Genomic DNA, 13445 nt, shown 5'->3' on the forward strand with positions numbered 1-13445 from the left:
CTTCGGTCTGGCTTCAACACCCACTTCGGAAATATTTTTACTCGCAAGAAATTGAAGTAATGCTACTGAATATTTCATTTAATAAAAGCCAAATGTAGCTCCTCTTAAACCGACCTACTTTTGTTTGTGCCTGTCATCTGAATGCTGCGCTATTTTATCCACTTAGCATCACTGTTGTTTATAGATAGTGAGCTCTGCTTAAATTATGAATGAGAGAATGAACTCTGGAATAGAAGGGAATTGCTCAACAGGACAGTTATGTTTAAAGACTCTATTCATGCATGCAGCATTTCCAAAAAACAACATTTATTTTAGAGAAGATTTCTTTTTATTCATGTAGTATTCTAAACTGGTGCTTTAAATTTAATTTTTAAAATATTTCTAAAGTTTTGCACTTTTAGAGATGGACTTCCTACAAAGAAGCATCTTTTAAGGATACAACATTTGATCCTGTACCTCAGGAGGTTACAGTAATATTGGCACATAAATAAACACTTTCCTGGTTTCTTAGCATCTGTAGCATTCCTTTAATATATGTTTTTATGTAATTTAGTAAGATGTGCAGTTCAACATTAGCTAAAGTAAAGGCTGTTCCAGTAAATCCTGTTCCCTACAGCTCTCCAGAGTCCAGAGACAGTCAGTAAGCAGATCCAATGCAGCCCCAAATCAGGGGTTGAGTGCCCATTTCTAAGCTCTGAAGCAATGTGAGTCACTACCAAGGCTTTTGCTAGGAAGATGAGAAGGCAGGGTTTTTATTTGTGTGGGTATGTTCACGACGGAAAGGACACAGACACCAGCAGGAGTTTCCAAAAAACCCCTGAGGAAACAATGAGATTCCATCCACTATGGGATGAATGCTCACACTAATCGTGCCACCTAGTCCCTTAAAAGGAAAATTGCATTTCAAAGTCTCATTTAATTTTTAAACAATAAATAGCATTGAAAAACATACTATACTAAGTAATATACTAAGATTTATGCCTTCCTCCTTTTGCAGAAGAGCATACAGTAGCCCCAAGTCATGCTCTGCTGATCCTCAAGGTGGCTATCTACACGCAGCTGCTGCAGCCTCTGCCTGTAGAGCTGCCTTTTATGCTGCTGCAAACTGCATTAACGTGTCTGCTATAAATCCTGTTATCCCAAATTTCATTATATTTACATTTTGGGTATAAATAAATCACATGTGGAGCATGACTGTAAGTATTAGCCAAAGTACACCATAATTATATGTGAGAAGAAAAGGGTACAGACACATTGTGAGCATAAGATATCAAACTACTTGATAGGAATGACTACATGTAGTGTTCCTAATAACTCATAACAAAATATTTTAAAATATTCTGTATTCCATGTAATTATGCACTTAATCCTCTATGAATTCCTTGGAAAAGGGGCCAACATGGCCCATTTACAAAGCCTGTCATTCTGCAGACAGAACAGTGCTTGTGACATTTAACCCAAGTTAATATCCCATTGACCCACTGGGCTTGCACACAGCTCCGTGTCACTGACAGACCACAGATGAAAGGCAGGCCAAGACTGGTGTTTACTCTAAAGCTCCTTCATACTCCTTTAGAAGTATAAAGGAGTTGTAAAGTGATAACAGGACTTTGGCAGTGTAAAATAGGCCTGTTACATCTCTTTTATGTTGAAAACCCTGTCAGTAACACCAGCACAAGACATCTGCCATTAAACAGAGAATGATTTCTTTAAACCACACTCTTAAGAGAGACATGTTTTGTAATAATGAAGTATGATAAACAAATTTCACTTTCAAATGACACAACACTGTACAATTACATATATAGCGTAGCATGGAACAGAATTTTGTACTGTGCCAGGATAGGAGTATGGTATTCATTTATCACAGCATTACCCCCAAAGTGCAGAATATTCATCAAAACAGATGATTTTTTTTCTGCTAATTCAAACATGGAAACGGCTGGTATTTATCCAGCTGCATTAGAAAAAAATAGAGAGGGAAGGTGCTTGCAGAAGCATCAAAGACAGTACGACTGCACTTTCTAAATATTAGTTATGTGATAAAAAGGGACTTGGATAAATATGTCAGGTATTTCTGCCCCCTTGTTTGTTTAGGGTTTTGTCATTATCTACTGTTCTAATGAATTATTTAAATACTGTTTAGCTAAATAGTTTGGGGCTTGAGATGGAAAAGTAGCGCAGACTACAAGGTTGCCTGAAGCTGCACTTCTTAGGACAGAAGCTGAAGAGTATTTTGTAATAGGGATATTACAGCCACATTCCTTAACAAGAATAAGACCTTACTCTGCCTGTGATAAAATGCAAATAAAACCGACCAGAAAACTGCATGACATTGGTTTAGCTCCCAAGTTTTCCAGCTGATACCAGCTTTGTAGTCCATGGTAAAATATTGTATCTGTCAGGGTTTGTGTAATCTGTCTGATTGGGAAAATGGGAACTGCCCAGATCGGGATATAAATCAAGGCAGAATGTTTGACACAGTGGCAGCAGTCCTTTTTGGTTCTTTAACTATCAAAAGCACACAGTCTTTCAATAGTGGCAGGCATCCTTTACATGGCATCACAATGCTGGCTCATCTCTTGGCTGGTCACCAAGTTTTGGCCATAAACTTTCAGGCTGTTCTTCTTAAAATGAGTAATTTAATCTTAAATGGGTATGGAGGATATAATTCATATGTCAACCACCTTTTATTCACTGCACTGTTATGATTCTAACCTTGCCTCACTCCTACATTATTGCAGAGCACACTTTTCCCATATCCCTTGGTAGGTGCATTTTAACACCGTGCCCTTTATGTCTGACAAAGTCAGTGCTTTCACAGAATACAAACTGTGAATGAGCCACTGTATCAGGATCCCTTTTCCATCCCTGACAATGACAGAAAATGTTTTTCCATTAAAATTTACCACAGTTTTATGAGTATTAAGGTAAATTGGTGGTGTAAATGCACTTGCCCATCTCTCAGAATGCTTTGCTGCCATTGTGAAAATTTTCTTTTCTACTGCTTAACCTTTACATAATATTTGGCTGTTGGAAGCGTAGCTGAGAATATAAAAAGAAAGGTATTAGTTATGCATTCTTCCAGCAAACAACACTGTGTACTGCAGTGGGTTTTGCATGTGCTAATCAAGTAGACACTTAGAAAAGTAAAATGCTGCCAGACTAACTGGGTCCCAGTGAAGGGTAAGGCACTGTTTGGACCAAACCTGAGCTCCTGGGAGCAGGCTGTGAGTAGCAGCCTGCTAAACCTGCTGTGGATGTCACAGCTCCTGAGCATGAGGAACACCCTCAGGAATCAATTGTGCCCATAATAGCTGACTCTACAGCAGAATTCTTGTGGAACACCCTTAATTTGTAAATATAATAACACATTTCATTTCTTTTAATCATCCAGGTTAATTGTACTAGAACTTACTTATTCTGAAATAATTGAAAGTAGAGGTCGCACTTAATATACTGATAAATGTACTTTTTTCTTTCCTTTTAGCTTTATCTAGAGCAGGACAATAGCACTAAGCATCACAAAACAATTCATTGCTTTTTGGCACCACATAAATTAACTGATTCAGAATTCAAAGTTTAGATACATCCATAAACTGTCAGCATGAGTGAAATACACTGAAATCCCCCTTGGCTGTTGCTCACAATTGTAACCAAACCCATAAATCTAACTTTAAAGGAATGAGAGTAGTGCCAGAAGCCCATGCCTTGCCTACACTTAAAAGAGTTGGCTGGTATAGCTACACCTTAGAGCTGAATTGGCAAGCACAGATTTCTTTTCGGGTGTAACTTAAATCACTTTCCTCATGGAATATTCTAAAGTGGCCGAAGGACCCTGCCAGTATAACAGCATCTTCTCCAGGGCTTTTGCCAATGTGGCTGTAGCTGCATGCAAGGGATTTTTCATCATTCTGACAGCTATTTCAGCAAAACTCCTACATTTAGACCAAGTCCAAGTTAAAGTTGGCATTGTTTTATGTTGCAAATAAAGCAGAAGAGAAGCATTACCAGTTTATGGTCTTGGTTTTACGTTATTTTAAATTGTTTGTTCTAAAGGAATGTGTGGGGCAGGATCCATGTGGTCCTTTGGATGTTTGCCTCCCACATTTGTGCTGCATTAAAATTGCTTGGTTTTTCAGTGACTGAACTTTGGCAAAGGGGAAACTTACATTACTAAAAAAAGATAGTGTCCATATTATTTACCCCAGAAATAGCTATCCTGATGGTTTAAAGCAAATTTCCAAACTGAAGTGAACTCCAAAAAAGAAGCATCTGGGCCAAAGGACATGTGGATTAATACCATATTCTTCTTCATTTTGTCCTCAGTTCAACAATGAATTTAAGCACATATAGGATTAATTTTAGGCACACTTGTAAGCCCATCTCAAGTTTAGTAATCATGTCAGATATGATAATGCTCCTATTTGAATTTTAATTGAGCAGATATTTGAAATTAATCACATTCTGCACTGTGCAGAATCAGGATTTCTGTCAGAAGCACAAGTTTACACAGAACAAGGCTGTTTGTTGTGATGCCATCTGCATTTTCTTTCCTGAACTGGATGTTAAGCCTGTATTTTAAAGACGTCCCAAGGGGCATTATTTTTCCACATAAGTACATTTTACGTATTTGGCTTTTCGCCCCTAATCTCCGTTTTGCTAAGAGTGTTTTTCCTTGCTTCAGAAACCCATGCAGAGAAGTTTGCCCGGACGGCGTTGCCTGGAAGTCGCTCCCGTGCGCAGGGCACGCCGGCGCTGGGTGCCGGAGCCCGCAGCGGGGCCGGGCCGGGCCCCGGGGCTGCGGGAGCCTCAGGAGGGTTCATGCGCAATCGGGCAGCACCGAGCCAATGGGACGGGGAAGTCTGATTTAACCGAGGCTTCTTCCTTCCTTTTTGTGAGACACAGAATGTGCCCGCTAGGTGAACGCACGGACATCTTTCTCTGCGTTTCGGACCCGCGGGGCGGGCTCTGCTCTGTGGCCTCGCACAGGGCTCACATGTGCCACGACTGAAAGAACTCGGCGATTTCCAGGTGGGTGCTCTGGGCGCTTCGGGGTCTAGGGCTACTTAAAACCCTGTGAAGGAGCTGGAGCAGCACTTACCCTGAAACGGAACAGGATGCGTGTCTGCTCAAGATAAAACCGTGTAATTTGTTGCAGGGGGGTTGTGTTGGTTTGGATTTTATTTTTTTTTTTTTTTTAATATGGAAAAATAAGTAGTAGCTTAGTTAAAAGAGCTTGCGATGAGTTTTAGGTGTGAAAATGAAACTGTTTGCATGAAGTGCAGTTAGTATTCAAGGTACATATATTCAAGGCAGAAGACTTGTGTGTCGTGTGTCATAACATCCACTTCTGCATTCTTCTGTTTACAAGTGTGTTATGTATCTCTGGTAAACCATGTTCTAAAGTAGTATATATATATATATATATATATATATATATATATATATATATATGTATGTATGTGTATATGTATATAATATATATACTCATATATATATTTACGTATATAAAGCTATAAATATAAAAAAAGATTTTTTTCAATGTAAATGCAGTTTTTCTCATAAAGTTATCCCAACTTATAAGCAAGAAAAAAAGCTGTCATTTAAATTTGTTTGGCCATTTTCAGATTCCTCATTTCATCTACTATATATTCTCTTGGGATAAACTGGTCTGATTTTCAAAAGGCTGACCAGTTAAACAATAAGTCAGTGGCTATTTTTCATATTAAAAAAGCAGATCATAAGGAGGACTGAAGAACAGTAAGAACTTTCACTCTGAGAATAAGGGCTTCCATGATGCTTTCCTTAAGGAGGGTGACAACATTTGTGTACTTGCTTGTGCAAGCCAGCCAAAGGAAAGGTTTCCGTTAGAGGAAAGTGTTAGCACTTCCATTATTTCCAGTGGGGAAAGTAATTTCTTTTCTTTTTATAGCCTTGCAGCTTGCCTAGAAATCAGTAAGTCTGCTGAAGGAGTTTCCTCACCTCTGTATCCAGCATTGCATAAGTGTGTGGTAGACAAGTGGAGGCAAAATTATATGTAGCAACAACCCTGTCCTAAACCCTCCCATTACTTAATAACCACTGCTTGGGCATTATTTTAGCAGGGTTTCTTGTAAAACTGTATTGTTCTGTTACTTGATTTTCACTCGTTGGCTGAACTGTGAGCAACACTTCACTCATGCTGAGGGAATACAGCACCTTGGCAAAGGTTTTAGGATGTTCTTAGAACTTCTTCAACTGCTCATATAACACAATGGTGTAACAGGCAGGGTTTGTTTGTTTAACAAACAGACAAAATCCCTAATTTTTGATATGTTTAAGCAGCAGAATGGCCAACCTGGTCTGTGGAGTAGGAGTATATTGTAAGCATTTTATTAGTACATGGTGAAATAGTGGTCCTAGCAGAACAGCTCTAATACAGCACAGTATGTAGGGTAAAAGCACAAGTAAAAGGAGAATACTTGTGTATAATAATTAGAAAATTCAGATCTCCTTCCACCAAACCATTGTCAAATTCAGTTGTTCTGTTTTCACAGTTACAGAGACAAGTCTTTGGAGGGAACCTAAAACTGTGAAATATGATAAAAACTTTATACTGCTTTAGATATCACCCTATTTTGCCCTACAGGTTGTGATTAAGAACAGACAACAAGTTTTAAAGTCTTGAGAACAGTAAATTTTAGCAGTGTAAGAGAACCAGGCTGCTGCTTATACTAATTATCTCCAAGATTTTAGTTCATCTGAACTCATACTTGCAAGCTTGACGGCAAAATACAAGGAGGAAGAAATCTGCCAACACCGAAGTTCATGACAAAATTCTCATAGGTAAGAACTGAGTTCCCCATCTAATCTTATTCAACATAACTTCTTACAGGTTTTTTTGTTTGATTTTAAGCTACCAGAAAAACATCCAGACACTTTCAGTGGTAACAGTAATAGGGATGGTTCTGCACTATGTGGATATTTCTATTTACTACTTTTGTTTTTATAAAGTTGCACTGATACAAGTTCACAGAGAACAATGAGTAAGTAATAAGATTACCAAACTGGATCCCCTAAGGTGTGGTACTAAGAAATGTCATGGGTTTTGTAATCTTTCAGTGACATCAAGCAATGGACCAAGACTCACACTGCACAGCAGAAAGGGAACTGTTGGAAGCTGTAAGCAGAATTACTACATCTTCTACCACAAATCCATCTGATGAAGAAGAAAATCAACGCAAAGCTGAAATTTCATGTCAAGTGAGAAAAGAAAACCCAGAAAAAGATGATACACAAGGTTGATGCTATCCTTTAATTTTGTTTCTTCTAGCTGTTTATGCTAGTAATCTCTTGTATTAAAAACTTTGCTTATTTATTGCAGCAGTAGTTCAAACCTGTACTGCCATACTCCACTGAAAATAAGCCTTTATTACACTTGTAGTAATAATGTAGCAATAGTGAAACTGATGCTCATCCTGGTCTGTATATACACACACCGAGTTTTCCTTTCAAATACCTCCTGCCTAAAATGTATCACAGATTTAATTTACACACCAGCAATGAAAGCAGTGGTCATCAGATGGCCTGTCTTGGGAGTGCATTTTCTGTGCATCACAAAATCTGAACTTCTTGGCAGTATCAGCAAGGACACCAACTTGAAGCTAATCTCAAGCAGGCAGCTTTCACATGCCTTTAAAGAGCCAGCACTGAACATTTACTATGCCTAAGATTGCTCTCATCTGTTATTAAATAAAATGCTATGTATAACCCAAAATATACATAATCTCATCAAGATTTTAAGCCTGGAAGGATGTCATATAAACCACCTCTCCTAGGAAATAGAGGCTTTGTAGGGATTGAGCCAAACCCCCAAGGCCTTGATAATTGAAACTGTATGGTCAAATGATTAAGAACATGTAAAAGTGGGGCCACTGAAGGAGTACTGTGGTGCCTTTACAAGTCTGTTTCTGCATCAAGCTGTTCTCTTCCCCTTCATTTGTGCTCATTCACCTCCATTAGCAGAATGTTAGATACACTGCAGACTGACTTCAGCTGACTGCCTTGACAAAGACATCCTTGATTAGAAACTGGGACTGGTGTGCCCACTGAGATACAAATATTCTATTTCTTTTATCCACTTTGCTAGCTAGCTTAAATGCCACCTGATGAAATCTATTGTCAGTAGATTTCAAAGACAGAGAAATCACCTTTTTGAAATGCTCAAAATTCTCCTGTAAGCAAACTCTTCAACCAGCTGTCCTGTGTTTTTACATATGCACGTGTGAGTGTGTGTGTGTGAGAGAGACTGTGGGAAGAGAGAGAGGGGAAAGGAGGGAGGTATATAAAATATTTGTAACTGAACTGTGCCATCAGTTCAGCTACAAAAAGAAGAGAGGATGTGAGAATTCTTCCTTCAGTTGAGCTGGTTATCCAACTTTGAGGTTTAGGATATTCATGTTTTCTCAGCTTTCTCCTATTACTGCACAAACCCCATATTTGAATAGGGTCAGTTTTTGAATATATGTCTGAATTTGCAGCTGCATTGTATTATCTCCTCCATTTAGCAACAAAGAAGCCCGGAGAAACATCTGATTCAAAAGACTCAGTGTTTCTTAGGGCTACTTCTGGGAAAGTAATCTCCAGCAAATCTCCTGCTCAGATTGTGCCCTAGGTTACAACCTTGACACAGAGTCTTTCTTGGCAGTGTTTTCTCTACAGTTTTGTATTCTACAGATGATACGTTGTCTTTCAAAATTTCAGACCCTAATAGCTTTCCTCAGAGCATCTGCTCCTGTCTTTATTAGCAGTGAAATCATTTATTTTATCAGTCTTTAGGTCTTGCTGTTACAGCAACAGAAAATGTAGGCTGTCCTTTCAAAACAAATGCATAAGAGTTTTCTTTCCAAGTCCAAAGAATATAACCTGAAATACTAAATATATTGGTTTTAGCTTCCAGTGCAACCCTAAGTCCCAACTCTTCGATGACCACTAAGGAGCTTCAGGAATATTGGAGGAATGAAAAACGCCAGTGCAAACAAATCAAACTCCTTTTTGAAATCCCATCAACCAGAATTGTAGAGCACCACTTATCTAAATATGTGGTAAGCTAAGAAATGAATATGTAAGAAGATCATTAATTTTTATTCACTCTACAGGGGTCTCCACAGCACACAGCAGGCCTCGCTACATGAAAGCCTTACCAAAGGCCAAGTTTTGCAAGCCACGATCACACTGAGTAGAACCTGTTCTCACTGATTGTATGGGCCTGGCTGGTGGAATCTGCCTCTAAAAAAACCCTCTGACAGTTCACAAAATCTGCTGCAGTGGAAATGTGTTATCAAATAAATTAGTATCTTGAGTATCCTTAAAACACAGAGTTTTGTCAACATTAAGGAAATTCACACAAATATAAAAAAATATCTGTATATTTACACTTCCACTGAGCTAGCTGGCTGTAGCAGCTGCAGTGCATTTGTATAACTTCCACATCAGAGACTTCTCCTAGCACAAGTGCAGAATTCTTTGATGTTGACAAAGTCTAGGACATCCTCCAGCCAGATGACTTGGGATTGTTCCCCTTCCCTACTTAGAGCTCCCTTAGGTGGCATATTTGTCATATTTTTAAGATGAAATATGAGTATGAACGGTGGGAACAATGAAGTAGGTTGGATTTTTTAATCTTTATTCACAGTACTGACACTTAGTTTTTATTTCTGTTTCTGCTCCTGGCCTTCAGAAGGACTGGTCTAGAGTGAGTCCCTTTTAGTATGCCTGTGACATTCAGATAGAGATGATTTCCTTGTTTGCTACAGTCTATGAGATCTGTAAATGAAAAATGCTGAGAATCAGCATTGCTGATTCTGGGTGATCCAGTTTGGTAGAATTTGAAGCAGGTAAATGTTTTAGAGACTATCCTCAGATCTTGTTGCATGCTGTACACACCTACTTCGTTGCTGCTTTTCTTGCATACACTCCTGAGTATCCAGCTTGCTGAATAGTTAAAAATTGGTTTTGTGTAACTGTATGAGAGCAAGAGAATCACTCATCATATGTGCAGTTAAACTTAGTCGTAAGTTATGTGCCTAGGCAAAAAGATTTACGTTACAACAAAATTGAGCCAATTTGAATGACAGTTTAATTAAATGCTACTTCTTACCTTTTTCATGCACACTCTGCAAATAAAAAAAGCAAGTACTTGTAAATTATTCACTTAGCTGCCCTTGATAAAATGATAGCTTAAAAGAATTGCTCTTATGATTGTTTTAGAATGCATCAGGCATATATACACTTTTCAGCAGGGAGCAGGACAAAGCATAGGAAAATGTCACAGTGCTTACGAATGAAAAGAGATCAGAGAAGTCAGCTCAAATTTAGAAACCTTTCAAGAAGTGCCTGTAAAGATCATTTATGAAGATTAAAAGAGAGACTTTCTCTTTAAGGAAAAACAAGGAAGAGAATCAGACAGGCATAGTGCAAGTACTGGTTTGCACCCTTCAACAGCAGCAAAGGAAGTAACTGGTATGCGTAAAACCCCTCCAGCTCCTGTGTAAATTAATGGGAACAAGGTGAAGTTGAGTGTCAACATGGTCATCATCCAGAAGGTCAACAGTCTGTGTCCTTAGCTGGTGTCTGGTGACACAGTTGAACTGGCCTCCGTGGAGCTGCCATGGTTTACACACATGAGGGATTTGGCCCTTCCTCAATATCACTGCGCTTGGATCAGAACCAGAAGAGATTATTTGTACAACACAGCACAGAATTTTGGTTTGCAGCTATTTGCCTAATATCACATCTATTACAGTCTTTTTGAGGCTAGTGAAGAGCTGAGGAAGACATGCTCTTGTATACTGTTAATGTGGGGCAGCACAGCTGTTAGCTGCCAGTGAAGGGGTTTGGATAGCAAGCCCTTGTTGTAGAAATGTCACTTTTTTATATTATTTAAGTGTGAAGTAAGTTTGAATACAGGACAGTGATTTACAGGGGAGAATAGGATTTGGAGTTGCTCCACCTTATTTTTGCACACACCAGATATATTGCCAAATACTCCCTCTTCTTTCACAGCATTACTAACACCCCCAAATCCCTAGGAATGTCATATACAAAGAACATTTCTGAATATTATGACCAATGTAAAATAGATTACATTCATTATTAAGTCTGGGAAATCCATTCAGGTCACTGAAGATGATTGATTGCAGTAGCCATGGCTGTTATAAACAAAGTACAGCTACAGACATGCTTTGTAAGTGTTTTTATGTGCTTCAGTCTGCTGCTAGTTTGCTTTCCCAGCACCTTGCAGGATGGGATCTGTTAGTGCACTGTTTATGTACACCTTATTTACGTGTTAAGCCTAAGTCTGGTGACAGAAGTACAGAATGGCAGGAGGTGGGAATTTTTAGTTTGATGGCTGCAGTCTTTCACATCTACACTGAGCATGCACCATAATCCCAGACAGTAACTGATTTAGCAGCACTGCTATAGGAGTACATGAGATTACACACAGAAAATTGGTGCAGGAGTATTTCAGCTGGAGGACTGAACAAGCACAAAGTCTTTTCATAGTCCCTTCTCATGCTTGTTTTTTTTGTCTTTGATTGTGTTTAGATGTATAAAATCATCATTTTGCAAACAGGGAGTTTTGACAGCAACAAGTCTGTAATTGAACGGCGTTATTCAGACTTTGAGAAACTGCACAGAAATCTGCTGGAGGAATTTAGCGAAGAAATGGAAGATGTGACCTTTCCCAAAAAAACTCTAACAGGGAACTTCACAGAAGAAATAATCAATGAAAGAAAATTAGCCTTCAAGGACTACCTGAGACTCCTATATTCTATGAAATACATCAGAAGATCAAAAAAATTTATCGACTTCTTAACAAGGCCGGAGCTTCAGGAAGCATATGGTTGCCTGCGGGGTGGCCAGTACACCAAAGCTTTGGAAATCCTTTTAGAAGTCATTGGGCTGCAGGAAAGGCTGACAAGAGGGAACCCTGTCTCAGTTGTCCCTACTCTCTGTGCCATCGTGGTGTGCCACAAGGACCTGGAAAACCCAGCAAGTGCCTTTGAATATGGAGAAAAAGCTCTGTCACGCCTTTGTGTGCATACCAGCCACAGGTATTATATTCCACTGTTAGAAACAATGATCACTCTGGCCTATGAACTTGGCAAGGATTTCCTGTCTTTGCAAGAAAAACTGGAAGAATGGAAGACAAAGAAAGATCCCATACGGATTTTTACCCTGAAAGAACTTGCAGTTCGGGAGTACGTACAATGAACATAAGAAAGATGTAATGAAAGAGCAAACTTTTGAAAGAGTGAAAACTGGAAATTACCTGTTTGGCTTACATAACGTTGTATTAATAGGAAAAAAGTTAAATATCTTCTGTGTTCAAAAGAGACATTAACATCTCTGTTGGAATATATTACATCTACTCTACAGATATCAGGAGTACCTGAGGAGCACCTTAAGGTTTTTGAAGGAAAATTGCAACAATCGTTTATGATTTGGTTATTTTGAACATAGCTTATTTTGTGTGAAAAGTCAGAATAAAAAAAAATACCTTTAATAAAGCACTTAAGAGTCTGCAGAATCAGAGGCATTACTTGTTCATGTGGAAAGCCACTTCCTTTCAAGAAGAAAAAGATCTTCTCAGTAGACTCAGTCTAAAGGGGGCATCTTCAGACACTGAATGTAGTTTTTTACTCCTCCAGCTGGGGCCCAGTCAGATGGCACCTTGCCATTTCTGAGGATGATGGGTTGGTCCTGTTCCCACTGAATTCAGCTGCTGTGGGCAGGAGGACCTGGGGGGAAGGTTTACAATCAACTTTGGTAGGAGGAAAAAATACAAGTGATAATCATTCCATCAGAGGTGAGGGAATACAATTCATTTCCCTTTTGTAACTAACACAGTTTTATGACTCTGCATTGAAGGCACATTCTTATTTGTTTGCCTGCCTCTGTAATTTCCCTCAACTCTAAGGTCTGTCCCATACACTTATTGTAACAATCTGGTAAATCAATTCTCATAAATATTGTAATTAGCATGTCATTATCTAACATGGCTCATTATTCTCTGCTGAACATAGTCCACTGAGTACTTTCAGGCCTGTATGCCTGTTACAGATACTACCTGCACCACAATGACATTGTCTATAAATTAGGAATAACTGTATAAATTTACCTCCCAGAGACATGAAAAATTCAGCTCATTGGAAGTGCACTGAAGCTGAAAAACTTTGTTGTGCATTGTTACAAGAAGGCTGTCTTGAAAAAAACCCAGCATAATAGGACTGTCTAGGGTGGAAAGTTAATATTTTAAGCAGCTATTAACAGCTAGGCATTAAACACAAAATACATGGATTACTTGTTATTTGACAATTATTATTTTTTCTAGTTATACCAGAAGTAATAGAATTAAGAGTAATTAATTAAGAGACTTAAGGACTAATCTTCCCACAACA

General features: G+C 38.7%; 1 protein-coding gene across 3 annotated transcripts; it reads left to right on the forward strand.

Moving 5' to 3' along the window:
- The first annotated feature begins 374 nt into the window (after nt 1-374).
- SNX20 (sorting nexin 20) lies at nt 375-12574 on the forward strand. 3 transcript variants are annotated; one of them, XM_069026965.1, is made up of 5 exons: nt 376-5034; nt 6632-6828; nt 7105-7282; nt 8935-9086; nt 11590-12574. In XM_069026965.1, exons 3-5 carry the CDS (start codon nt 7117-7119, stop codon nt 12256-12258), a joined length of 987 nt encoding a protein of 328 aa, XP_068883066.1. In that variant the 5' UTR covers nt 376-5034; nt 6632-6828; nt 7105-7116; the 3' UTR covers nt 12259-12574. The 3 variants fall into 3 exon arrangements, with proteins under 3 accessions (XP_068883068.1, XP_068883066.1, XP_068883067.1); XM_069026966.1 differs by having other exon boundaries at nt 6732-6828; XM_069026967.1 differs by lacking the exon at nt 6632-6828 and having other exon boundaries at nt 375-5034.
- The last annotated feature ends 871 nt before the right edge of the window (nt 12575-13445 follow it).

The sequence above is a fragment of the Aphelocoma coerulescens genome, chromosome 11, assembly GCF_041296385.1.
Source record: "Aphelocoma coerulescens isolate FSJ_1873_10779 chromosome 11, UR_Acoe_1.0, whole genome shotgun sequence".
In the NCBI taxonomy this organism is placed as follows: Eukaryota; Metazoa; Chordata; class Aves; order Passeriformes; family Corvidae; genus Aphelocoma; species Aphelocoma coerulescens.